This window comes from Anomaloglossus baeobatrachus, chromosome 1 (genome assembly GCF_048569485.1).
Source record: "Anomaloglossus baeobatrachus isolate aAnoBae1 chromosome 1, aAnoBae1.hap1, whole genome shotgun sequence".
Lineage (NCBI taxonomy): Eukaryota > Metazoa > Chordata > Amphibia > Anura > Aromobatidae > Anomaloglossus > Anomaloglossus baeobatrachus.
This window is the reverse complement of record NC_134353.1, coordinates 475055194-475080735: the sequence shown is the minus strand read 5'-3', so window position 1 is coordinate 475080735 and position 25542 is coordinate 475055194. Positions and strand designations below refer to the sequence as shown.

General features: G+C 45.1%; 1 protein-coding gene across 2 annotated transcripts in view; it reads right to left on the bottom strand.

Moving 5' to 3' along the window:
- USE1 (unconventional SNARE in the ER 1) overlaps nt 1-25542 on the bottom strand; it is a 72010-nt gene that overhangs the window by 26246 nt on the left and 20222 nt on the right. For both annotated transcript variants that reach the window (XM_075338193.1, XM_075338199.1), the window contains exon 3: nt 16445-16523. In XM_075338193.1, coding sequence (XP_075194308.1) covers nt 16445-16523 — 79 coding nt within the window. The remainder of the gene's footprint in view (nt 1-16444; nt 16524-25542) is intronic.

Below are 25542 nucleotides of genomic sequence, written 5' to 3'. Positions count from 1 at the left end.
AACCTATGCAACGGATGCAGCGACAATACCGCATCCTTTGCATACGTTTTTTACATGCGGCCCGCCCGGTTTTTGGCGCTTGCGGCAGGCTACTGAGCATGCGCAGTGGAAAAAATGGATGCGGCGCGATGCGTTTTTTTTTTTTTTGCCGGACAAAAAAACGTGCCAGGCAACGTTCCATCCGGCCGCCGCATCGGCTAAATCTGCCGCATGCAGCAAAAAACGGACGGAACGCAAGCCCATGCGGCACAATCCGGCACTAATGATAGTCTATGCAAAAAAAACCCCGCAACCGGAGGAAAAAAAAAAAAAAACCGGTTGCGTTTTTTCTGCAAAGCGCCAGATTGTGCCGCACAGGGAAAACCGGATGTGTGAAAGCAGCCTTAGAATTGGTTCAACAACTTTCTATGCCCTTGTGCCAGTATCTCCTTGAGCTAAACATCAGAGAAATCCAAGCTAGGCTAAGGAAGTACTACTAATTATTACTACATCTACTACATATTAGGATAGGACACAAGAGAAATCAGACTGCTCTTTCCGGTGTAAAGCAGATCTTCTTAATTCATTAACTGTGCATGTTAAAAGGGCAGGAGAGGAGCTAGGTGCAGGCCCCCTCAAGTACGACGGCCGTTTTGCGTCTCATTACGCTTCCACAGGTCCATCATTGATGGACCCGTTGAAGCGTAATCAGGTGCGAAACAGCCGTCGTCCTTGAGGGGGCCTGCACCTAGCTCCTCTCCTGCCCTTTTAACATGCACCGCTATTGAATAAAGAAGAATATCATCTGCTTTACACCGGAAAGTGCAGTCTGATTTCTCTTGCGGACTATACATGGAATTCGCTCTCTTTTCTGAAAAGCACCTGTGAGCAGAGACCACGAAGTACCTCAGCTGTTTTGCTCCCCCATGTGACACCCTTTTCAGGTAATGCTTGGTGGTGCGGGACTTTTTCTTCTGTTTCTGATATATTGTGATAGGATCTTGGGACACCCATCTGGTCTGTCAAGTAGTAGTTTGAACGCCCAGATGGGTGTTACGGTATTAAGGGGATGGCATCAGAATTAAAGGGGTATCCCCATCTACAAGATCCTATCCAAATATGTAGTAGGTGTAGTATTTATAACATTAGCAAATACATCCAATTAGAAATGTAATATAGTTCTTCTGGTACAGCTATGTCTCTTACCTCATGTGTAGGGCATTATAGGACCTTAGGACCTGTCACTATATGCATGGTCGTAACCAAGGATGCCTAAGGTACTGCAATGCCGTGAAAATGAGGTAAGCGACAGTAAATCAGAAAAACTACACTACATTTTTAATTGGAGGTTTTGCTATTACACTTACTACATATTGTGTTAGGGTCTTGGAGATAGAAATAATCTTTTAAGCAAAAAAATTAGAAGGATCCTAGTCTAGCAACCACATTGGTAGTCTGCGGTCGCTGGACCAGAGCACTACAAACCTCTTCCTACCTGTTGGCGGCATCCCAGGCACTTCTTACAATTAGAAGAGCTGGCGCAACGTCATGCTTTTACTATGTCGCGCCAGGTCTACTATACAGAAGAGGTCAACAGCAAGGAGGCAGATTGCAGCACTCTGGTTCAGTGGCCATGGTCTACAGACATGGCTGCAGAACTAGGTCATGCAAATCTTTTTGCTAAACTTTAGCATAAAATCATCCACAGCATAATTTAGAGATTAGCTGTACTTAAATTAACTACTCTCTGTTAGTAGAAAAATTAAAGGATTGGGCCGCCATTTATTTTCAACCCACATCCAATGCTCACATAACTTTGTCACTGAAGCACTGAGGTCCTATGACCCCCCATTCTGTCACATTTCAACTGCTTCCATTAACCATACATCACTCAAAAGACTAAAATATGCACTGTCCTGCTTCTTACACTCTAAATCACTATCCACTGTTTTAAGGGGATCGTTTCATCCTCTGGCAGCTTGTCTCACTCTTTAGCATGCACCCAATGGCTAGGCTGTCAGACTCTAAAAACCACCTCTTTGTAATGCCTGTATGCAATATGAAAGAAGAGCAGGTGCAGCGACAAAGACCCATCCACCTTTTCATGTCTCCACTGCTGGGGACACATTACACCCAGGGAATGGACAGCAAGACAGGCACAAGGGAATCACCTAAAAACATAATCTAGGTAAAGAATTATGCAATTCTATTAGTCATGGCATTTTGACTGCAAGTGAACTAAGTGTTGCAAGTGCACCTGTGGTCTATAGCTCCTCTTCAGTTCTCTCCACCTGGCTGCTTGACTGACATGGGAGACAGAGGATGTGGTCTGTCGATAATGTGACAGATAACAGCCTTTGTCTACCTTGCCAATCAATTGTCTGATGTCGTGTCGGGTGTGGGTAACTGAAGAGGAGCCATGGATCATAACTTCACTTAAAGGCATTTACAGATGGTTGATAAGTATGGATTTCTCTGAAATTAAGCAATAGGATCGGAGCAACATTGGTGTTATTTTAAGTGTTAAACACTGACAAATAGCTTAGCTGCCTAAGGCTTTGTGCGCACTGGAAAATGGAATTTTCTCAAGAAAATTCCGCAGGCATTGAAAGATTACCACACCCGCGGTAAAAAAAACGCGGCAAACCGCACCCGAAAACTGCATGCGGTTTGCCGCGTGCGGGTTGGTACATGTGCTTTATTGCATTCAATGCAATAAAGCACATTGAAAAAAAAGAAAAAAAAAAGTCATTTCATTCTGAGATAGATAGATAGAGAAATAGACAGCTAGAAGAATAGATAGAAGAATAGATAGATAGATAGATAGATAGATAGATAGATAACGAGTCTCTGTGAGCACACGCTGCATTTCTCCCGAGCGGTAATGTGAGTTCACATTACCGGCTGTGGGAAATGCCCTGTGGTTACTTCTGCTGTCTCGCTGCGAGGCTGCATTCATTCAGTGCTGTGTCAGTCGCAACTGGATGCAAGCATCGCAGGACGTGGTTTACGCCGGAGCTGTGGATTACGTCGGAGCTGTGTGTTTCGGGGGAGGTTAATAAAATTGTGAACCAGGGGCTTTTTTGTGTTTTATTTAAAATAAAGGATTTTTAGGTGTGTTTTTGCACTTTACTTACGGGTTGATCATGTCAGCTGTCTCATAGACGCTGCCATAGTCAAGCCTGGACTTAGTGGCGGCGATCTGCCGCCATTAAATTCTTACATTACCTTGATTGCCACCGCATCACGGCAACAATAAGAGTCGGGGACACTCCGGGACTGTCGCATAATGCATGCGACAGTCCCGGGGCAGCTGCGGCTGATATTCCCGGCTGCGGGAGGGGGGAGGGAGGCGGGGGACATTAACCCTGCCCCTCGCCCTCCCCAGCCTGAGAATACTGGGCCGCCGCTGTGTGCTTACCTCGGCTGGAAGGTAAAAATACGGCGGAGTCCCATGTTTTTTTTTTTTCTTTATGTCCATTTGCTTTCTATGTGTATTCTATATGTCTGTGTGTGTTCTATGTCTCTGTGTGAGTGTGATCTGTGTGTGTGATGTGTTTGTGTTTGCTATGCTCCGCTTCCTCTTCCTGGCATAATGACATCACTTCCCTGCAAACCGCAGGCAGCGATGTACATTACCGCAGGTAAACCGCGAAATACCAGAGGGAATAACGCAGGAAAACCCAATGAACCGCACAGAATTTGCTGCCTGCGTTATTCCCTGCGGGATTTCACGATTACATGGCAGTCAATGGAGTGAAATCCTGCAGCGACGTGCGGAAAAGAAGTGACATGCAATTGTTTTTGCTGCGGGAATCCCGCAGCAAAACATGCAGTTGTCAAATTCCGCATAGTGCGCACAGCATTTTTTTTTTTCCATAGGTTTTGCTGGTGATTCACTGCAGAGATGTTATCAACATTTTCTGCAGCGAAACATGCAGCAAAACCGCAGGAAATCCGCGGCAAAAAACGGTAAGTGCGCACAGGGCCTAAAGCAGAGCACATAGGTTCCCTTTATACTTTTACATGTTTGAAATCAGAAGTACATTTTACACCAGATATATAGCATTTTACCAACATGCCCCCCAGCACTAAAGATCCTTCTCCAGGTTAACAGAGGAATATGAGAGCATACCCTTACATGAACTCTCACAAACACACCACTCACAATTACTCATTCTACTAATATGCATTGTATTTTTCCATAAAGATACATGTTCTGTTAATAATTGTTGCTTCTAACAACTTCTCATCTTCAGATGCTTTAGCCAGACATTCTTCATGCCTGACTTAGTATGTCACAACTTTATCTTTAATGCCATCTGATTCATTAACTTACCTCGATTTGAAACGTTAAAGTAAAAACAATGATACCTGTGCAAAACTTAAAGGCCCCAAGCACATAAATAGGTCAAACATGGTGATTTCGGTGAAACTAGCTAATCACTTAATGTGAGATCAGAATCATTGAGAAATAAATGCCATAAATGACAGGTAACCAGGAAAAACTCCTATATAGAATATCTCCAACAAGAAAAGAATGGAGTCACAAATCCATATTTATCAGAAAACATGTATATTTTTATTTAGAATAAAATAATTGCCAAAATTCCATAAAAACATATATAAAAGGAAAGAGACCAATGTGCAGAAAAAGGTGGAACACAGAATCCAAAGAGACTCATAGGGTATGAGTATATAGATAGATCTGTAGTATCAGATATATTAAATGTATGTATTGCACATTGCCCAGAGAAAATACTGCCAGCAAGACCAATGGAGACCTAGTGTGAAATAATTACCAGCACAAAAGTCAAGTTGATATGTATGCAGATAATGCCAAATGCAGGAATTACAAACAAAATATGCCTGATATGCAGGGAGTAGTGTGTCCGCAACACGCCATAACAAAAATAAATGCATGTGCCATACAGCATCAAATATCTAAGAGCATGATATATGGACACACATCCTATACAAGTCAAACTGATTACCACCAGTAGCATTACAAGCAAATTATAAAAGGTGTCCAGGCATTGACAGCCACAGCAGTGCCAGTGATGCAACTAGAGAAAAACATACAAAAAGTAACAAAGTATCCAGCTTACTCATAGTAACCTTGTCCCTGGATATGCCCCCCACAAAGAAGATCAATGCGAAACGTGCATCGGGAGTCGATGATCAGCCTGTGGCACTGCTGAAGTGTTATGGAAGCTCCGGTTGCTTTGATAGCAGTCTTCAGCTCATCTGCATTGTTGGGTCGGGTGTCTCTCATCTTCCTCTTGACAATACCACATATATCCTCTATGGGGTTTAGGTCAGGCGAGTTTGCTGTCCAATCAGGCACAGTGACACTGTGGTTATTAAATCAGGTATTTGTACTTTTGGCAGTGTGGACACGTGCCAAGTCCTGGCGGAAAATTAATTTTCCATTTACAATGAGCTTGTCGGCAGAGGGAAGCATGAAGTGCTTTAAAAGTTCCTGGCAGATGGCTGCTCTGACTTTGGTCTTAATAAAACACAGTGGACCTACACCAGCAGATGACATGGCTCCACAAACCATCACTGATTGAGGAGACTTCACACTAGACCTCAAGCAGCTTGGATTGTGGCCTCTCCACTCTTCCTCCAGACTCCAGGACCTTGATTTCCAAATGAAATACATAATTTACTTTCATCTGAAAACAGCACCTTGGGCCACTGAGCAACAGTCGAGTTCTTTTCCTCCTTGGCCTAGGTAAGACACTTCTGGCGTAGTCTATTGGTGATGAGTGGCTTGACACAAAAAATGCAACAGTTGTAGCCCATATCCTGGATACATCTGTGTGTGGTGGCTCTTGAAGCACTGACTCCAGCTGCAGTCCACTCCTTGTGAATCTCCCCCAAATTTTTGAATGGCCTTTTCTTAATCCTATCATGGCTGCAGTTATCCCAGTTGCTTGTGCACCTTTTTCTACCACACTTTTTCCTTCCACTTCACTTTCCATTAATATGCTTGGATACAGCACTCTGAACAGCCAGCTTATTTAGCAATGACCTTTTGTGGCTTACCCTCCTTGTGGAGTATGTCAATGACTGCCTTCTGGACATCTGTCAAGTCAGCAGTCTTCCCCATGATTGTGTAGCCTACTGAATCAGACTAAGGGACCATTTTAAACATTGAGGAAGCCTCTGCAAGTGTTTTGTGGTAATTATTCTAATTTTCTGAGATAATGACTTTTGGGTTTTCATTGCTTGTAAGCCATAATCATCAACATTAACAGAAATAAACACTTGAAATAGATCACTCAGTTTTTAATGACAATATAATATATACATTTTCTTTTTGTATTGAATTACTGAAATAAATTAACTTTTTGATGATATTCTAATTTACTGAGATGCACTTGTACACCACATAGGATACACTTAGACTGAGGTATACAGTAATGTAGAATTAATTCGGCACTTAAAACCAAGGTGCATTAAAAAGATTTTAATGGCAAACAAAAATTAATTGTGGACCTTCATCAGAATGCCAGCTAATTGCCGGGTGATATGAAGACACGCAAATAGCAGCGCAGTGGTATGGTAACACCAGTTTCATGAAAGTGATGGTATAAGTCACACAGAACACTCAAATTCTGCAGTTTCTTATGTGTTCTATATAGCTGAATCTTTGTGTAACCTATGTGATGTATACAGCCGTCTCAGGGTATCCCATGTGATAAAAACAGTAAAGTCTTAGTACATAAAACATATACATTATCCAGGATACAGTGAGATTGATGTATACATTACCAGGATACACAGATTCAGCTGTGTACATGACACAGTATACAATGAGATTCTGCTGTATACCCATACCAGATGCACAGCCTTCAGTGTATCCATCACATAGGAGACACAGACTATAAATCAGGGGACAGTAGCTCTATATCACTGGCAACCATTAGATAAGAAAATCTAGTATCATGGGAAAAAGTATGCATTAGAGAAACCGTATCATACAAGAAGAATCAAGATGGAAGACAACCTAGGCATGTCACATCAACCAAAGTGGTATACAGTCATGGCCAAACGTTTTGAGCCCGACAAATTTTGGATTTTGCCAGTGTGCTGCTTCAGTGTTTTTACATCTTTTGATCAGACGCTTTCTATGATCACTGATGTACAATTATAAGAATTTCAATTGATTTTACACTTTTATTGACAAAAGTCCAGAAATAGGACCAGAAATATCTGGACAGTGATCAAATATTTGTGATTTGGGCTCTGCATGCCACTATTTTTTTTTATTTAAGATCCCATTCTTTATTCATTATGTTCTTAGGCAAAATTGTGAGTGAGTCCACTCCCTTGGATGAAAGTCAATCACGCACGTGTATGGTTAGAAGATGCACTGATAGCATGACAAAAAACTCATGAAAGCAAAAGCTTTAAAAAGTTTCAACACGGGCAACAAAGAAAATACTGTATTTTTCGGATTTTAAGACGCACTTTTCCTCTCAAAAATTTGGGAAGAAAATGAGGGGTGCGTCTTAAAATCCGAATACAGATTACCGGGGTGCTGTTTGTGCGGCGACCGGGTGCGTTCTGGCGGGCGGGTTCCTGTGGCTGCGTGCAGGCAGTCTGGTGCCTGTCGGTGCCGTCTGCCTCTCTGTACGTGCGTGCGGGTGGGCGGCCGGGTGCCTCTCTGTACGTGCGGGCGTGCGAGCAGCCGGATGCCCGTCGGGGCCGGCTGCCTCTCTGTGCGTGCGGACGGGCAGCTGGGTGCCTCTCGGTGCCACCTGCCTCTCTGTGCTTGCGGGCGGCCTGCTCGCTGTCACTCTGTGCGTGTGTGCTTTGGGCGGGCGGCTGTGCGGCAGGTGTCCCAGTTTCAAATGATGGCGACGGGAGTCAGCACGTGCGCAGATGGAGCTCTTGGATGAGAGCTCCATCTGCGCATGCGCTGCTCCGGGAGTCAGCGCGTGCGCAAATAGAGCCCTTGGATGAGCACTCCATCTGCGCATGCGCCGCTCCAGGCGCCATCATTTGAAGCGGGACCGCGGACACACTGTGACACTTACTTCACCGGCTTGCTCCACCTGTCGCCCGCCGCCACAAACCCGCCGCGGCTCCCACCATGGACCCGCCGCGGCTCCCACCACGGACGCCGCCGCTGCACCCACCACGGACGCCGCTGTGCCTGCCGCCACTGACCGCTCCTGCCGCCACGGACCCACTGCAGCTGACGCTATTAACCCGCCGCGGCTGCCAGCACAACCTCTGCCTCCTGTGACCCCGCTTCACCACCACTGCTGCCCCCCTCCGGTAAGACAACACCGGATTATAAGACATGCCAACAGTGAGGCATCCTAAGACTATTAAAGTGTGGGTTGATTTTTTTTCCATGGAGTGGATTTGCTCAAAATTTTGCGTAAGAACACTCCCATGAATAAAGAATGGTATCTTAACCTGCAATAGCAACTTTTCACAACCATCCAAGAGCAATTTGTTGATGAACAATGCTTATTCCAGCAGGATACAGACCATGTTACAAGGCAAAAGTGATCACTATAGTATATCACAAAAGTTAGTACACCCCTCGCATTTTTTTTGGAAATAGTTTATTATAGCTTTTCACGGGACAACACTGTAGATATGACACTGATACAATGTGCAGTAGTCAGTGTACAGCTTGTGTAACAGTGTAAATTTGGTGCCCTCTGAATAACTCACCACACAACCATTAGTGGCTAAACTGCTGGCAACAAAAGTGAAAATGACTAAATTGTGCCCAATTAGCCATTTTCCCTCCCCGATATCTGGTGACTCAGTGTGGCAAGGTCTGAATGGGGAGCAGATGTGGTAAATTTGGCGTTATCGCTCACACACACATACAGGTCTTTGGAAGTTCAAAATGGCTCCTCATGTCAAAGAATTCTCTGAGGATCGGATTAATAAATTTGCAAAAATTTTGACATTTTTGTTGTTTTTTTTTTTCTTTCAAGCTGGGGTGCAGAGTGTACATTAATGAGAAAAAAAAACTTTTTTGAACTTACCAAATGGCTGCAATGAAACAAAGTGAAAAATTTAAAGGGTCTGAATACTTTCCATACCCACTGTAAATAATAATCATAATAATGGAGCTGGACTGGTCAATCATATCTCCAGACCTAAACCCTACTGAGCATTGGTGGGGCATCCTCATGGAAGGTGGAGGAGAGCAAAGTCTCTAACATCCCCACCAGCTCCATGATGTCGTCATGGAGGATGGAAGAGGATTCCAGTGGCTCCTGTGAAGCTCTAGTGAACTCCATACCCAAGAGAATTGAGGCAGTGCTTGAAAATAATAGTAGCCACACAAAATATTGACAAATTGAGCATAGTTTGGGCATTTTCACTTAGGAGTGTACTCCATTTTATTGTGAGAGGTTTAGACATTAATGGCTGTGTGTTGAGTTATTTAGAGGGTACACCAAACTTACACTGTTATAAAAGCTGTAAAATGACTACTTTACACTGTATCAATGTGTCATATCTTAAAGGGAACCTGTCAGGTCCAATATGACCCAGAAACATGGGTAGTTCTGGGTGCATATTGCTAATTCCTGCCTAACCGTCCCTGTATACAGTAGCATAGACAAAGGGATTTTTAGAAAAAGTAATTCTAAAGATCCTTTATTCAGAAAATGGTCACAGCGAACACTGGGGGCATGCTAACATGCTAAGAGGGCGGACTAGTCGGGGGATACAACGCCCTTGGGACTAGTCCCTGTGCTTATTAGCATATGATATATGATCTTTAGAAATACTTTTTCTATAGCTCCTTTATCTATGCTAGTGTATACAGGGACGATTAGGCAGGGATTCACAATATGTACCCAGAACTGCCCGTGACAGGTTCCCTTTAAGTGTTGTCCCATGAAAAGATATAAAATATTTACAAAAATGTAAGGGTGTACTCACTTTTCTGATATCCTGTAAGTGGCTCAGTGAACAAAACAATTGACTCAGAAGTTAATATCCAGCATGCCAGGCTGCATTGTAGACTTGAAAAATAAGTGTCAACATTACAGAGTCTTTACGTCATCATTGAATACCGATTTTACCTCATATTGGAGAATTTTGATAATGACTGATCAATTCTGACAGAGAAAGAAGCAGATTTGTCTGATAAGATGATTACGGTCATGTGTACTATGGATTTATGAAATAAAAATTAAGAACAACGGTTACGATTCAATTATAGAAACATCTGACTAAAACCACTAGAACAGCATACTATTAAAGGGAATCTGTCAGCAGGTTTTTGCTACCTCATCTGAGAGCAGCATAATGTAGGCAAAGAGATCATTAATCCAATGGTGTATCACTTAGATTACTGCATGCAGCCATTCTGACAATTAGAATTTTTAGCTTTAGTCATGTAGCTGAGACAAGAGAGCTGAACCTCCCACACCAAGCTCTCTATAGAGATTGTACATTGACAGTGAGGTGTCAGAGGAGAAGGTGTGTTGGACTCATGTGCCTGTGACATTGTAATCTGAGCAATGATAAGGATATTTGCTGCTTAAACAAACAGCACAAACAACAGTTTAAACTGACAAAACAGGCATCCCTGAATTTTCAGTGTTAACCCTTGCAGTATGCTGGCTTCAATTTATATAGCAAAAACCTGCTGACAAATTCCCTTTAAAACCCAAATGTGTCAGTCTCAACTTTTGCCTACAACTGTACCCAAGAGATACACAAAAACATTTACATTATCCATTAAAGCATGTACTGCACTATATAATAAAAAATCTGCTTTAAAGGGAACCTGTCATCAGAAATTTCGCCCAAAAGCTAAAAGCTTCCCCCTCTGCAGCTCCTGGGCTGCATTCTAGGAAGGTCCCTGTTATTATTGTGCCCCATGTGAGACCAAAATAAAGCCTTTATAAAGTTCTACCTTTTTGTATGCAGCTTCTGTAAATTCGTCCCGGGGGCGGGCTCTCTGCCGTCCGTTATTCTGCCTCCTGGTCCTGTATGCTGCCCCCATCGCTCCTTTCCATATCTGATGCACCGCCCACTGCTCCAGCCATCCCCGTGCATGCCCAGTGCCAGTCTCACAGGACTGAGCACTGTGACTGCTGGTGATGTGTGCGCAGGCAAGTGATTATGGACGGGGCTGTGACTGTTATCAGCAAGTACCCGGCCATAATCTCTTGAGCGCGCAAACCTCTCCAGCGTCACACTGAGCTCAGGATTTATGCTAGACTGTATGGGCTGCTTCCAGGAATGACGTCCCTTTGTCATGTGATAGTATTTCGAACACGCCCCTATCACATGACAAAGGGACGTCATCCCTGAAAGCAGCCCATACAGTCTAGCATAAATCCTGAGCTCAGTGTGACGCTGGAGAGGTTTGCGCGCTCAAGAGATTATGGCCGGGTACTTGCTGATAACAGTCACAGCCCCGTCCATAATCACTTGCCTGCGCACACATCACCAGCAGTCACAGTGCTCAGTCCTGTGAGACTGGCACTGGGCATGCGCGGGGATGGCTGGAGCAGTGGGCGGTGCATCAGATATGGAAAGGAGCGATGGGGGCAGCATACAGGACCAGGAGGCAGAATAACGGACGGCAGAGAGCCCGCCCCCGGGACGAATTTACAGAAGCTGCATACAAAAAGGTAGAACTTTATAAAGGCTTTATTTTGGTCTCACATGGGGCACAATAATAACAGGGACCTTCCTAGAATGCAGCCCAGGAGCTGCAGAGGGGGAATCTTTTAGCTTTTGGGCGAAATTTCTGATGACAGGTTCCCTTTAAATTCATATGAATGCATTTATATGAATGAAACCTAGTACAAAGGATCACATCTACTGTGAGAACAGGAAACCTTGAAATATACAGGAAGCAACTTTCCCAGACACTTAGGCAAAAATCAAAGCTTCATTAAATAAAGGACTGAATACAATTCACAAACTGTGGAATAGGACTGTACAGTGGGTACAGAAAGTATTCAGACCCCTTTAAATTTTTCACCATTTGCTTCATTGCAGCCATTTGGTAAATTGAAAAAAGTGCATTTTTTCTCATTAATGTACACTCTGCACGCCATCTTGACAGAAGCACAATTAAAAGCACCCTTTTGAGCTAACACAGCCATGAGTCTTCTTGGGAATGATACAAGTTTTTCACACCTGGATTTGAGGTATTCTCTGCCATTCTTCCTTGCAGATCCTCTCTAGTTCCATCAGGTTGGATGGCGAACGTTGGTGGACAGCCATTTTCAGGTCTCTCTAGAGATGCTCAATTGGGTTTAGGTCAGGGCTCTGGCTGGGCCAGTCAAAAATGGTCACACAGTTGTTCTGAAGCTTCTCCTTTGTTATTTTAGCTGTGTACTTAGGGTCATTGTCTTGTTGGAAGGTGAAACTTCGGCCAAGTCTGAGGTCCAGAGCACTCTGGAAGAGGTTTTCTTCCAGGATCTCTCTTTACTTGGCCACATTAATCTTTATTTCAATTGCCACCAGTTGTCCTGTCCCTACAGCTGAAAAACACCCCCACAGCATGATGCTGCCACCACCATGTTTCACTGTTGGGATTTTATTGGGCAGGTGATGAGCAATACCTGGTTTTCTCTGTACATGCCACTTAGAATTATCACTAAAAAGTTCAATCTTTGTCTCATCAGACCAGAGAATCTTATTTCTCATAGTCTGGGAGTCCTCCATGTGTTTTTCTGGAAAGTCTATGTGGGCTTTCATATGTCTTGCACTGAGGAGAGGCTTCTGTTGTGCCACTCTGCCATAAAGGCCTGACTGGTGGAGGGCTGCAGTGATAGTTCACTTTGTGCAACTTTCTTCCATCTCCCTGCTGTATCTTTGGAGCTCAGCCACAGTGTTCTTGGGGTTCTTATTTACCTTTCTCACCAAGGCTCTTCTCCCACGATTGCTCAGTTTGGCTGGACGGCCAGGCTGATGAAGAGTTCTGGTGGTCGCAAACATCTTTCATTTAGGCATTATGGAGGCCACTGTGCTTTTAGGACCCTTGAGCAGAGCAGACATTATTGTAACCTTGGCCAGATCTGTACCTTGCCACAGTTCTGTCTCTGAGCTCCTTGGGCAGCTCCTTTGACCTCATGATTCTCATTTGGTCTGACATGCACAGTGAGCGGTGAGGTCTAATATAGACAGGTGTGCGCCTTTCCAAATGAAGTCCTATCAGTTTAATTAAACATATCTGGACTCCAATGAAGGAGTACAGCCATCTCAAGGAGGATCACAAGGAAATGGACAGCATGTGACTTAAATATGAGCGTCTGAAGCCAAGGGTCTGAATACTTATGACCATGTGAAATTTCAGTTTTTCTTGTTTAATAAATTTGCTAAAAATTCTACATTTCTGTTTTTTTCTGTCAAGATGAGGTGCAAAGTATACATTAAAGAGAAAAAAAATAACATTTTTGAATTTACCCAATGGTTGCAATGAAACTAAGTGAAAAATTTAAAGGGGTCTGAATACTTTTTGTACCCACTGTATAGTTAATGCGGAAATATTCACACTGAAAATATCTTCTACCTACAAACATGGGATTTTTCAGAATTCCATCGACAATATGAAGTGAAGATACGGACAAATTATATCATAAAATATGCAGCTGTCCAGATCTGTCACAGAAATAACAGATGTTTTATGGATTTCACCTACAATATCAAATCTATATTTTGTACCATCCTGAAAAGATATCTACAGAATTCAAGCTCTTCCTTTAAACTGATGTTGTTAAAGAGCATTTATCACAACATTTATTACCTTTGCACAAACATATCAGCAAGTTGTCTCTTCCTTGCCACTGCAGGACCACAAAGTTTGATTGCATTGGTGGTCGATCAATCACGCCATTCAATGTCTAAAGAGCTAATGCAATTAGATGGGCGCAGAGTTTAGCGCCCTTTCTCAGCTCTATAGCTATTAAAGAGAACCTGTCAGTAGGAACTACCCTACTTGCAAAACATAGAAAGTTGGATAAAATGATACCTTGAGATCTGTGATAGACCTGATGTCTTATTCCAGAGAAAGCCACATTTTTCTTAATATGTAAATGAGCTGTTCCAGGCTATTGGCCAGATAGAGATCTCCTAGAGAATCTGACTTTAGAGATTACTTTAAATGAAAGCGGTCATTACCAGTGTGAGACATGTAATGACTGACACTTTTCCGCTCATCACACACAGCTCTACATGGAGATCAAAACTAACCCAGTACAGCAGAAGGAACCCAGAACAGCAGAAGTGAACTGTCTCAAGCCAAACATTTTCAATCCATTTATCCCCAAAAAGATGTGCTTCATTGTAACCAACACAGTACAGCAGAGTCTAACTTTATCTCATTATAAACACAATTGCAGTTGTCCTGTCAACAGTGCTTCGGCTTCCATCTAGCATGCATGGGCAGTGAGTGGCAGTACAGCAGAGCTGACCAATCAAAATGTGTTTGCAATGAGAAAGTTTACTTCTGCTGTACTGCATTGTCGTTGCCAGTACTACTGCTGCTGCCAATTTGTCATGAACCGCAGTCACCACTGACATGTGCCTTGGATGCTACTTAAAAGGGGATCTCCTCTTCCCACACTTACTCGCCCACTCACAACGAGCTAAGCTCATCCCACTGCTATTTCTCAGAGTGTCTGTCCCTTTAATGTTGGCTCAAGCGGCGAACCCATATTTTTCCCCATACAGGTCTCCTGATCTGATCAGCAGACATGTGCAGCTAAGGCTGCTTTCACACATCAGTTTTGTGGCATCAGGCACGATCCGACGAAAAAACTGATGTGATGGATCTGGCGAAAAAACGGATCAGTTGCATCAGTTTTTTCCATCAGTTCCTTCAGTTTTTTGACAGATCCGGTGTGATACTGAGCATGCTCAGTTAAAAAAAACGGATCCGGCGTCCATAGGCTTCCATTATAAAACACGCCGTACGGCGCCGGATCAAGCGCTATCCGTTTTTTTGCCGGACACAAAAATGTTCACTTCAACGTTTCATCCGGCCGTTGGACAAGTAAATTTTGCTGGATCCAGCAAAAAAACGGATGAAACGCAAGGCCATCCGGCACAATCCGGCGCTAGCGAAAGTCTATGGGGGAAAAAACGGATCCGGCACCAACAGACGCCGGATCCAATTTTTTTTAGTTTTTGCCGGATTGTGCCTGATTGCAAAAAACTGATGTGTGAAAGCAGCCTAACAGGCGCCGGTGGATCTCCACTCCCCCTGTGCCTGTTAACTCTTTGAATCGCGCTGTTAAACTCTGACAAAGCGATCTAATATGATTGGGAGGGAACCACGCTGTTCCCTGCCACCATCAGTGGCCCTGTCTAAAACATATACTAGGCAAGTGAGTATTTTGAGTTGACTTGATTTTAGCATAAAGTATTATAAAATCAATGTACCTTTTTACTTCCAGGATCTGTGGTGAAGTCATACCCATGTGACCAGAAGGGTGGGGCCTCAGCCAAGAGGAAAATGTTGCTTCCCGATAGCTTTGACTGAGGCCCTGCCCCTTCTAGTCACATGGGTATGACCTCAGCACAGATCCTGGAAGTGAAAAGTTACATAGAATTATCATAAGTATTATACAATCAAACAGGGGAAGGGATAACTATGATTACCCAACCAGATATTATCTGATCCTCAGCTGCTGTCACTCAAGAAGCTGCCGATTTTATAAACTTTACTTTCTTGGATTTCAAAACCTAAACATCCGAGGTGACCACTTAAAAGGCATGTGAATCAGCCTGATAATGCCAGTATAGCTTTAGATTATATACAAAAATCCTGGTGATTAGTGCATTTTAAAAGGAAAACTAAAATGAAAGAAAACCAGTACACTTTTCTGAACAGTGTCTGGAAGGCTGTGGTTGGCGCTGTCCAAAACTTGCTTGACAGCAGATTAAGAAACTGACAAGACTCTGAATGGAAGACTTCTGAATGTTCTAGAAAAGAAGGGGGGCTATATTGGTCACAAATATAGAATTTATTTTTTAATGTCAAATGTATTCTTGCACATTCTGAGTTGTTTGGTTATTATTCTCACTTTACTGATAAAAAACAAAATGAGAAGGGAAATTCCATGCTGCCTAACTGAAGGACCCAGCTGTCAATCAGCATGATGTTGGCAGTCTAGCCCTGTCAACAGAGCTTAACGCAAAAAAGTCGCTGTATTTGCAGCTATGTAACTGCTGTGTGTTGGCAGCCGGTAGATAGCAACTACCTGCTTGGTAGTGCTTATACATTTAATTTCCTCGGATATCTCCTTTGAGTCCCAAATAACCTTGGTACTTGACCCACTACTGCAATATCAACTTGCTTTAATAAATTCAGGACTCCTGTTTAGATAAAACAACTGCAATGTTGGCACCACTGTTCAGGGAAAATTACTTCGTGTCACATGCTCACTGCAGCCAATGAACATTTTCAGTTTGGAAACGTCATGCAATCTCCAGAGTCAGATCTTACCAATTTTTCAGCTTCTAATAGACCCTTAAGAAAGTCCACTTTTCTGCAGTATTCAATCAGTAGCTCTGGGGAAGGTTTGCTGTTGAAAAAGAGAAAAAAAAAATTTCATATTTACCATTGTAAATGAAAAATTCAGGCAGGTTCATGAAACATTTTCACACCCTTCCCCACTCCCCTCTCAAACCCACCCACATTATTGCTATAGTGCTACATCAGTGCTATTCTCTTCCTCCATGCATTCTCTTGGGAGAAAAATATTTGAAAAGCCTGAAGCTTCATATATAAAAAGTTGTATGGAAATTTTATTTCAAATGAATATTTTTAAAAAAACCAAACTGCAAAAAAAAAAAAAATGTTTTAGCAAAAAATACCTGTATTTAAAAAATAAAAACGAAATACCCTGAAAAGATCCCCATAAGTCTCTATAACTGTTAATAGGAACCTGTTTTGTGTAAAAACACTATTTACCTATGTATATGGGGTTAATCTGCAGGTTTGAAACCCGCCCAGCGCCTGCACATTGTACCCTGCTGCCTGGAGGAAATTAACTTTAACCCTCCCACCTCCCCCGTGACTTAAACCCGAATGCTGCTGGGAGGGTTAAAGTTCTTTTCCTCTCAGCTGTAGGGATCAATGTGAAGGTATCAGGCAGATTTCAAATGCCATTAACCTGCAGATTCAACTCATAGATACAGGTTAATAGCGTTTTTACACATGACAGGTTCCCGTTAAGCCTAAAATTTGCGAGCTGGGTTCTCCATGGATTGGATTTTTTCATCAGATCATACATTAATTGGATAACAAACCTGAAGAACCTTAAACTCTGTCATGTTCATCGTCAAACCATTCCTGAACAGCTTTTGCAGCGTGGCAGTGCACATTATTATCCTGCTTAACAAGGCCACTGTCATTAGAGAATATCTGCCACAAAAAGGTGTATCTGGCTTGCAACAATCTTTGGATAGCCTTAATTGGACATATACAATCCACAGTTATAGCACAACTGATCTCTCCCTTCAATGGAAACAGATAGGCGTCATCATAGACCAGTCAACTAGCCCATTAGACCATGACACTGCAAATGTCAGTGGCTCCATTGAGGCTTACTCCTGAAACCCTGGAGAACAAGATTTGGAAGTGTGCACTGACCGGACCCAGTGACTAATGATGCAGAAAAAAAAAAAAAATCACTGTGTGCTCTGATGGACATAATTTCTGTCTGTATCTGCTTATAGAAGGTGTGTCCAAAAACAGTCGACCATGTCTTGGTGCCTGCCTAAGAAAGGTAGATATGGCAGAAAGTGAAGTCCAACAAAACACACTTTTACCTGCTTTTTTGCTGCTTTTTCTTCTGCGCTGTTTAATGCCAAAATGGATGTGTTCTTCTATTCAAGCAAAGTCTATGGGAATTTGGGTTTCTTGTTCACACTATGTTGTTCAAAATGCTGCCTTTTTGTGGCAGAAGTTTGGTCAAAAACTCAGCTTTGCAGTGCAAAACCCAAATGGCAAAAACAATTGACATGTTGCTTCTTTGAAAAGCTGAGTTTTTGACCAAAGTTCTGCCACAAAAAGGCAGCATTTTGAACAACATAGTGTGAACAAGAAACCCAAATTCCCATAGACTTTGCTTGAATAGAAGAACATATCCATTTTGGCATTAAACAGCGCAGAAGAAAAAGCAGCAAAAAAGCAGGTAAAAAGCAGGTAAAAAGCAACGTGCGCACATACCCTTAGGCTACTTTCACACATCCGGATTTTTGCTCTGCGGCACAATACGGCGTTCTGCAGAAAAACCGCAACAGGCTTTTGTAACGCCGGTTGCGTTTTTTTTTGCATAGACTTACATTAGTGCCGTATTGTGCCGCAGGGGCTTGCGTTCGGTCCGGTTTTTGCCGCATGCGGCAGATTTAGCTGATGCCGCGGCCGGATCGAACGTTCCCTGCAACGTTTTTTGCTCCGGCAAAATACACCGCATCGCGCCGCATCCGGCCGCTGCGGCGCATTTTTCAATGCATACCTATGGAGGCCGGATGCGGCACGATGCGGAAAAAAACGCATCCGGTCGCCGCATGCGGTTTTTCCCACTGCGCATGCTCAGTAGCATGCCGCAACCGGAAAAAACCGGACGGGCCGCATGTAAAAACTTATGCAACGGATGCGGTGTTTTCGCCGCATCCGTTGCATAGTTTTCACAGCCGGATTGAGCCGCAGTGCTCAAACCGGATGTGTGAAAGTAGCCTAAGGGACTCCGCCTGCATCTTTACAGTCAATGGCCCTATACGCGCATATACCCAAATGCTGTTTCCAGGACTTCCGATGGGGTTAGGCTGCTTTCACACTACGTTTTTTTTAACATGCGTCCTGAACGTTTTTTTAATGCAAAAACGGATCCAGTGGAAATGCGTTTTCATTTCAATGCATTTGCAATGGACTCGCGTCAACATGCGTTCACATGCGTTTGCGTGCGTTAGAGTGAGGATCCAGCGAGTTGCAGTTTTTTTTTAACATTTTTCAAAAACGCTACTTGTAGCGTTTTTGAGCTGCATCCAAATACTGCAAATTGCTGGATCCTGACTATACTGCATGCAAACGCATGTGAACGCTGGCATGCTGATAGACCGGATCCTGCTTGCTCTACTGAGCATGCCCAGAAACCAGCCTCGGGTGATCAGTCCCTCTCTCCCCCTCCTTCTCCTCTCTCTCCCCCACCTGAGAGCTGTGGAAACTCATAACCAAAATAAATATCGGGTAACCAAGCAAAGCGCTTCTCTTAGTTACCAGATGTTTACATTGGTTACGTGTGCAGGGAGCAGGCAGCCCGGCTCCTAGCAGCTGCGGATGCTCGTAACCAATGTAAATAACGGGTATGCAAGCAAGTTACCCGATGTTTACCTTGGTTACGAGCCTCCGCAGCTGTCAGAAGCCGCCTCCCTGTCTATCACGTTCAGTTCCACTGACTCCCGATCACATGACTCCAATGCCCGCCCATAAACTTAAAGTGACAGGATCCTGCAAAATAACACATGCGTTTGCATGCGTTTTTTTGCTGTAAAAGCAGGATCCGCTTTTACAGCAAACGTTCATGACGCATGTTAACAAAAATGTAGTGTGAAAGCTGCCTTACTGACGAGGGGATTAAAAGCAAGAAGAAACCAGCCTAAATCAAATATGATTGCCAGGAGCCGAGGTACCCCAGCAAAATATAGCAATACACTAGCTCTGCCAGCTTGTCTTCTTTCCGTAGTGCATTATGGCGCCACATCTGCCCAGGTAAACAATTCACATATACCTGTGCATCCAGATGATGTAAAAATGTGATTTATTAGACTACATACCCTTCAGCCATAGTTCCATTGTCCACGTGCCCATCATAGGCAGGCAGTGGAAAGAGGTCAGCATGGCTACTTTGTAGTCTACCTAAGGGGTTATGCAGCCAACATAGGTAACAAGCTGTGTTGCCCTGTGTAGTCCGTCTATTAAGGAACAGTAGTTCTCACATTAGTGTATATTGCCAGAACTTAACCCACATTTTAATTGTGGAAAAAAATGTCTTCCTTTAGACCTAGCTGCCTCCTAGTAACCTTTTGCACTCTTCTATCCTGAGAACACAGAGGAAGGGAAATCCTGTTCCAAGACAATTTATGAGGACACCAGTTATTTAAACAGCATTTTGGAGAAGGATGCTGTAATCCTATTTACTAGAACGCTCTTGCGCATATCCAGTTTCCACTTTTGATAACCTTTGATCCATCACTTCTTTCCATAAAGTTTCCGGATTACAAAAACCTTTATAAAATTAGTATATCCGTGAACTCACTTTTACAAAAAACAACAAAACTTTGTTTTCTTAATACATGGTGTATGTTTACCAGGACTTTCTTAATGGGCAGCTAATCAGTGACCCTAATCTTTATACTCCACCCTCGCAACGATCTGCGTTAACAGCAGGAAGCAGGAACTGTTATAAATGCATGTGAATACGTCAATATCAGAGCTGTATATTTCCCCCCTGTTGCTCAGGAAACCATTATTTGTTCTATTTTTACCAGTCTTCCTGTTGCCCATATAAAAACTTGGACTATGGCTCTTGGAAACACAGATTATTACACTAAGACAAAGATTTTATTTCCACGTAAATAAAGCTGGACAATAGCGGCCCTATGTGCGCTGTATCTAGGAAAGATATACAACAACGTCATTTACAAGGACGCTTTCATGCAATACACTGGACAGAGAATATAACAATCACTGTCCCCAATTCAATAAAAAGCCATAAACATGTTAGAGAGCCAGCATCAGGAGCCAAGCATGGGTGCTATGTAATATCCCCCGCTCCTAGCCGCCAACGGAAAAAAATATAACCCCACCACCCACACAGCTGCTAACAACCAACTGCAGCTACTAAGTCGTATCTCCTTGGGGGTCTGTATTGCGAAAAGAGGATACTCGGACAAGACCGTCCAAACACTGTCATCTTGTGGCTCTTGGTTGGGCTACACCTTTGCAAGCCAGCAACTGGATAATAGATGGCAATATCCTATACATAGGAATCAACCAGCAGCAAACCAGAGAAACTACAGAAAAATGAGGTATGCAAACAGGGATCATCCAAATAATTCAAAACGACAACATTAAAAATTCTTAAATAGCTAAATGGCTTTTGATCGCATAAACCCATAATAGAGTTTCATTTTGCCCTATCGAACAATCACATGGTTAACCAATTGCAAAAAGAGTGGTAAAAACATTTAAAGTGCTTGGTGCTGGATATCCAAAATAATAGCAAAGACAAACTGTACTTATATAATAGAAAGTAAAAAAACAAGTACATGCAATATTTGTTATACAATGTGTAGATGGACAGTATATGACACATAAGGGGAGTGTGAACAAAAACCACCAAAGCATGCTAAATATAATTTAGAGTAATTAACCCCTTCAGCCCCAAGCCTATTTTGACCCTAAAGACCAGGCCATTTTTTGCAATTCTGACCAGTGTCACTTTGAGGTTATAACTCTGGAACGCTTCAGCGAATCCCGGTGATTCTGAGACTGTTTTTTCGTGACATATTGGGCTTCATGTTAGTGGTAGATTTAGGCCGATATTTTTTGCATTTCTTTGTGAAAAAAACGGAAATTTCGCGAAAATTTTGTAATTTTCAAACTTTGAATTTTAATGCTCTAAAACCAACGAGACATATGACACAAAATAATTAATAAATAACATTTCCCACATGTCTATTTTACATCAGAACAATTTTGGGAAAAAAAAAAAAAATTTAAGGAAGTTATAGGGGTTCAAAGTTTATGAGCAATTTATCATTTTTACAACAAAATTTACAAAGCCACTTTTTTTTAGGGACCACATCACATTTGAAGCAATTTTGAAAGGTCTACATGACACAGAACACCCAAAAGTGACACCATTCCAAAAACGGCACCCCTCAGGCTGCTCAAAACCACATTCAAGAAGGTTATTAACCCTTCAGGTGCTTCACAGTAACTAAAGCAATGTGGAAGGAAAAAATGAACATTTTACTTTTTGCAACAAAAATGTTAATTTAGCCTCAAATATTGCATATGCACAAGGGTAGCAGGATTAAATGAACCCCCAAAATTTGTTGGGCAATTTCTACTGAACACGCAGATACCTCATATGTGGCGAAAAACCACTGTTTGGGCGCACGGCAGGACTCGGAAGGGAAGGAGCGCCATTTGACTTTTTTGAACAGAAAATTAGCTGGAATCGTTAGCCTCACCATGTTGCGTTTGGAGAGCCCCTGAGGTGCCGAAACAGTGGAGCTCCCCCATATGTGACCCCATTTTGGAAACTAGACCCCTCATGGAATTTATCTAGATGTTTATTGAGCACTTTGAGCCTCTGGGGGCTTCACAAAAGTTAATAGAGTTGAGCTGTGAAAATAAAAAACTTTTTTTTTACCACAAAATTGTTACTTCAACCAGGTAGCTTTTTTTTTTCACAAGGGTATCAGGAAAAATTGCACCATAAAATGTATTGTGCAATTTCTCCTGAGTACACAGACACCTCATATGTGGTAGAAATAAAATGTTTGGGCGCACAGCAGGGCTCGGAAGGCAAGGAGCGTCATTTGACGTTTCAAACGCAAAATTGTCTGGCATAATTAGCGTATTCCATGTTGCGTTTGGAGACCCCCTGAAATGCTGAAACAGTGGAGCTCCCCCACATGTGACCCCATTTTGGAAACTAGACCCCTCATGGAATTTATCTAGATGTTTATTGAGCACTTTGAGCCTCTGGGGGCTTCACAAAAGTTAATAGAGTTGAGCCGTGAAAATAAAAAAAAAACTTTACCACAAAATTGTTACTTCAACCAGGTAGCTTTTTTTTTCACAAGGGTATCAGGAAAAATTGCACCATAAAATGTATTGTGCATTTTCTCCTTAGTACGCAGATACCTCATATGTGGTGGAACTCAAATGTTTGGGCGCACAGCAGGGCTCGGAAGGCAAGGAGTGTCATTTGACGTTTCAAACGCAAAATTGTCTGGGACAATTAGCGTATTCCATGCTGTTTGGAGACCCCCTGAGGTGCCGAATCAGTGGAGCTCCCCCACATGTGACCCCATTTTGGAAACTAGACCCCCATGGCATAGAAAAAAAAAACAGCGGAAGATGGGGGGGGGCGGCAGCAGATGGGGGGCAGCGGCATATAAAGGGAGCATCTGTGATTGTGAGACGGCGGCTGGGATAGGGTGGGGGCGGATGGGAGAGGGCGCAGTGGATGCAGGAGCGTCAGAGGATGGGGGGAGGGGGCGGGTGGGGGGGATGGGTGGGAAGGGGAGTGGGAGGTGAGATTGGGGATAGTTACCCTACAGGATGGATCTAGGCAGCTGGATCACAGGAGATGAAGGAGGCAGCAGATCGGGGAGGGTGAGAGGTGGGGGAGGGAGCGCAGCGCAGATCACGGAGGAGACAGGTGAGCAGAGCACAGATCACGGAGGAGACAGGTGAGCAGAGCACAGATCACGGGGGTGAGAGGTGAGGGAGAGCGGACAGCAGATCACGGGGGTGACAGGTGAGGGAGCGCAGATCACGGGGGTGAGAGGTGGAGGGAGAGTGGACAGCAGATCACGGGGGTGACAGGGGAGGGAGCGCAGATCACGGGGGTGACAGGGGAGGGAGCGCAGATCACGGGGGTGACAGGGGAGGGAGCGCAGATCACGGGGGTGACAGGGGAGGGAGCGCAGATCACGGGGGTGACAGGGGAGGGAGCGCAGATCACGGGGGTGACAGGGGAGGGAGCGCAGATCACGGGGGTGACAGGGGAGGGAGCGCAGATCACGGGGGTGACAGGGGAGGGAGCGCAGATCACGGGGGTGACAGGGGAGGGAGCGCAGATCACGGGGGTGACAGGGGAGGGAGCGCAGATCACGGGGGTGACAGGGGAGGGAGCGCAGATCACGGGGGTGACAGGGGAGGGAGCGCAGATCACGGGGGTGACGGGAGGGAGCGCAGATCACGGCGGTGACGGGAGGGAGCGCAGATCACGGCGGTGACGGGAGGGAGCGCAGATCACGGCGGTGACGGGAGGGAGCGCAGATCACGGCGGTGACGGGAGGGAGCGCAGATCACGGCGGTGACGGGAGGGAGCGCAGATCACGGCGGTGACAGTGGAGGGAGCGCACATCACGGCGGTGACAGGGGAGGGAGCGCACATCACGGCGGTGACAGGGGAGGGAGCGCACATCACGGCGGTGACAGGGGAGGGAGCGCACATCACGGCGGTGACAGGGGAGGGAGCGCACATCACGGCGGTGACAGGGGAGGGAGCGCACATCACGGCGGTGACAGGGGAGGGAGCGCACATCACGGCGGTGACAGGGGAGGGAGCGCACATCACGGCGGTGACAGGGGAGGGAGCGCACATCACGGCGGTGACAGGGGAGGGAGCGCACATCACGGCGGTGACAGGGGAGGGAGCGCACATCACGGCGGTGACAGGGGAGGGAGCGCACATCACGGCAGTGACAGGGGAGGGAGCGCACATCACGGCGGTGACAGGGGAGGGAGCGCACATCACGGCGGTGACAGGGGAGGGAGCACACATCACGGCGGTGACAGGGGAGGGAGCGCACATCACGGAGGGGAGGGGGCGAGCAGCACATCACGGAGGGGAGGGGAGGGGGCGAGCAGCACATCACGGAGGGGAGGGGAGGGGGCGAGCAGCACATCACGGAGGGGAGGGGAGGGGGCGAGCAGCACATCATGGAGGGGAGGGGGCGAGCAGCACATCACAGAGGGGAGGGGAGGGGGCGAGCAGCACATCACAGAGGGGAGGGGAGGGGGCGAGCAGCACATCACAGAGGGGAGGGGAGGGGGCGAGCAGCACATCACGGAGGGGAGGGGAGGGGAGGGGGCGGGCAGCACATCACGGAGGGGAGGGGGCGGGCAGCACATCACGGAGGGGAGGGGAGGGGACGAGCACCGATCACGAGGGGGAGGGGCCGGGCAGCAGATCGGAGGGAGCGGTGGCACTATGACAGATGGAGGAGGACAGGGTGCACGATCCCAGTCCTCCTCCATCTGTCATAGTGCCACCGCTCCCTCCGATCTGCTGCACGGAGGTGAGGGGCCGGGCAGCAGATTGGGGGGAGCGGTGGGACTGTGGCAGATGGAGGGCGGCAGCGGATCGGGAGGTGTGGGGGTGAGGGTGCGGGCAGGAGATCGGGGAGACAGGTGGCAGATCGCGGAGGGCAGCAGCGGCGGATCGGGACGCTTTTCTTTCAGTGCAATGGCAGCGCGGCAACTTCCGGGTCCCATGCTCCGGTCTCATAACAGCATGGGACCGGAGCTTGTCGCCCTGCCATTGCACTGTGTACACTCACTGTGCTGGCGTGCTGCAGGGACGATGACGGGGGCGGTCACCGGCAACAGGTCCACTGTGATTGGAGAAATCGGTCACAAGGCCGATCTCTCCAATCAGAGCATTGGAGCTGGGGGAGGGTGATCCAGTGAGGTCACCCAGCTCCAGCCAATGGCCAGTGCTACAGCTGCACTGGCCAGGGCTGGATTTCAATGTTTCAGTCATTTTAAATGGCTGGAACATTACAGTGGCT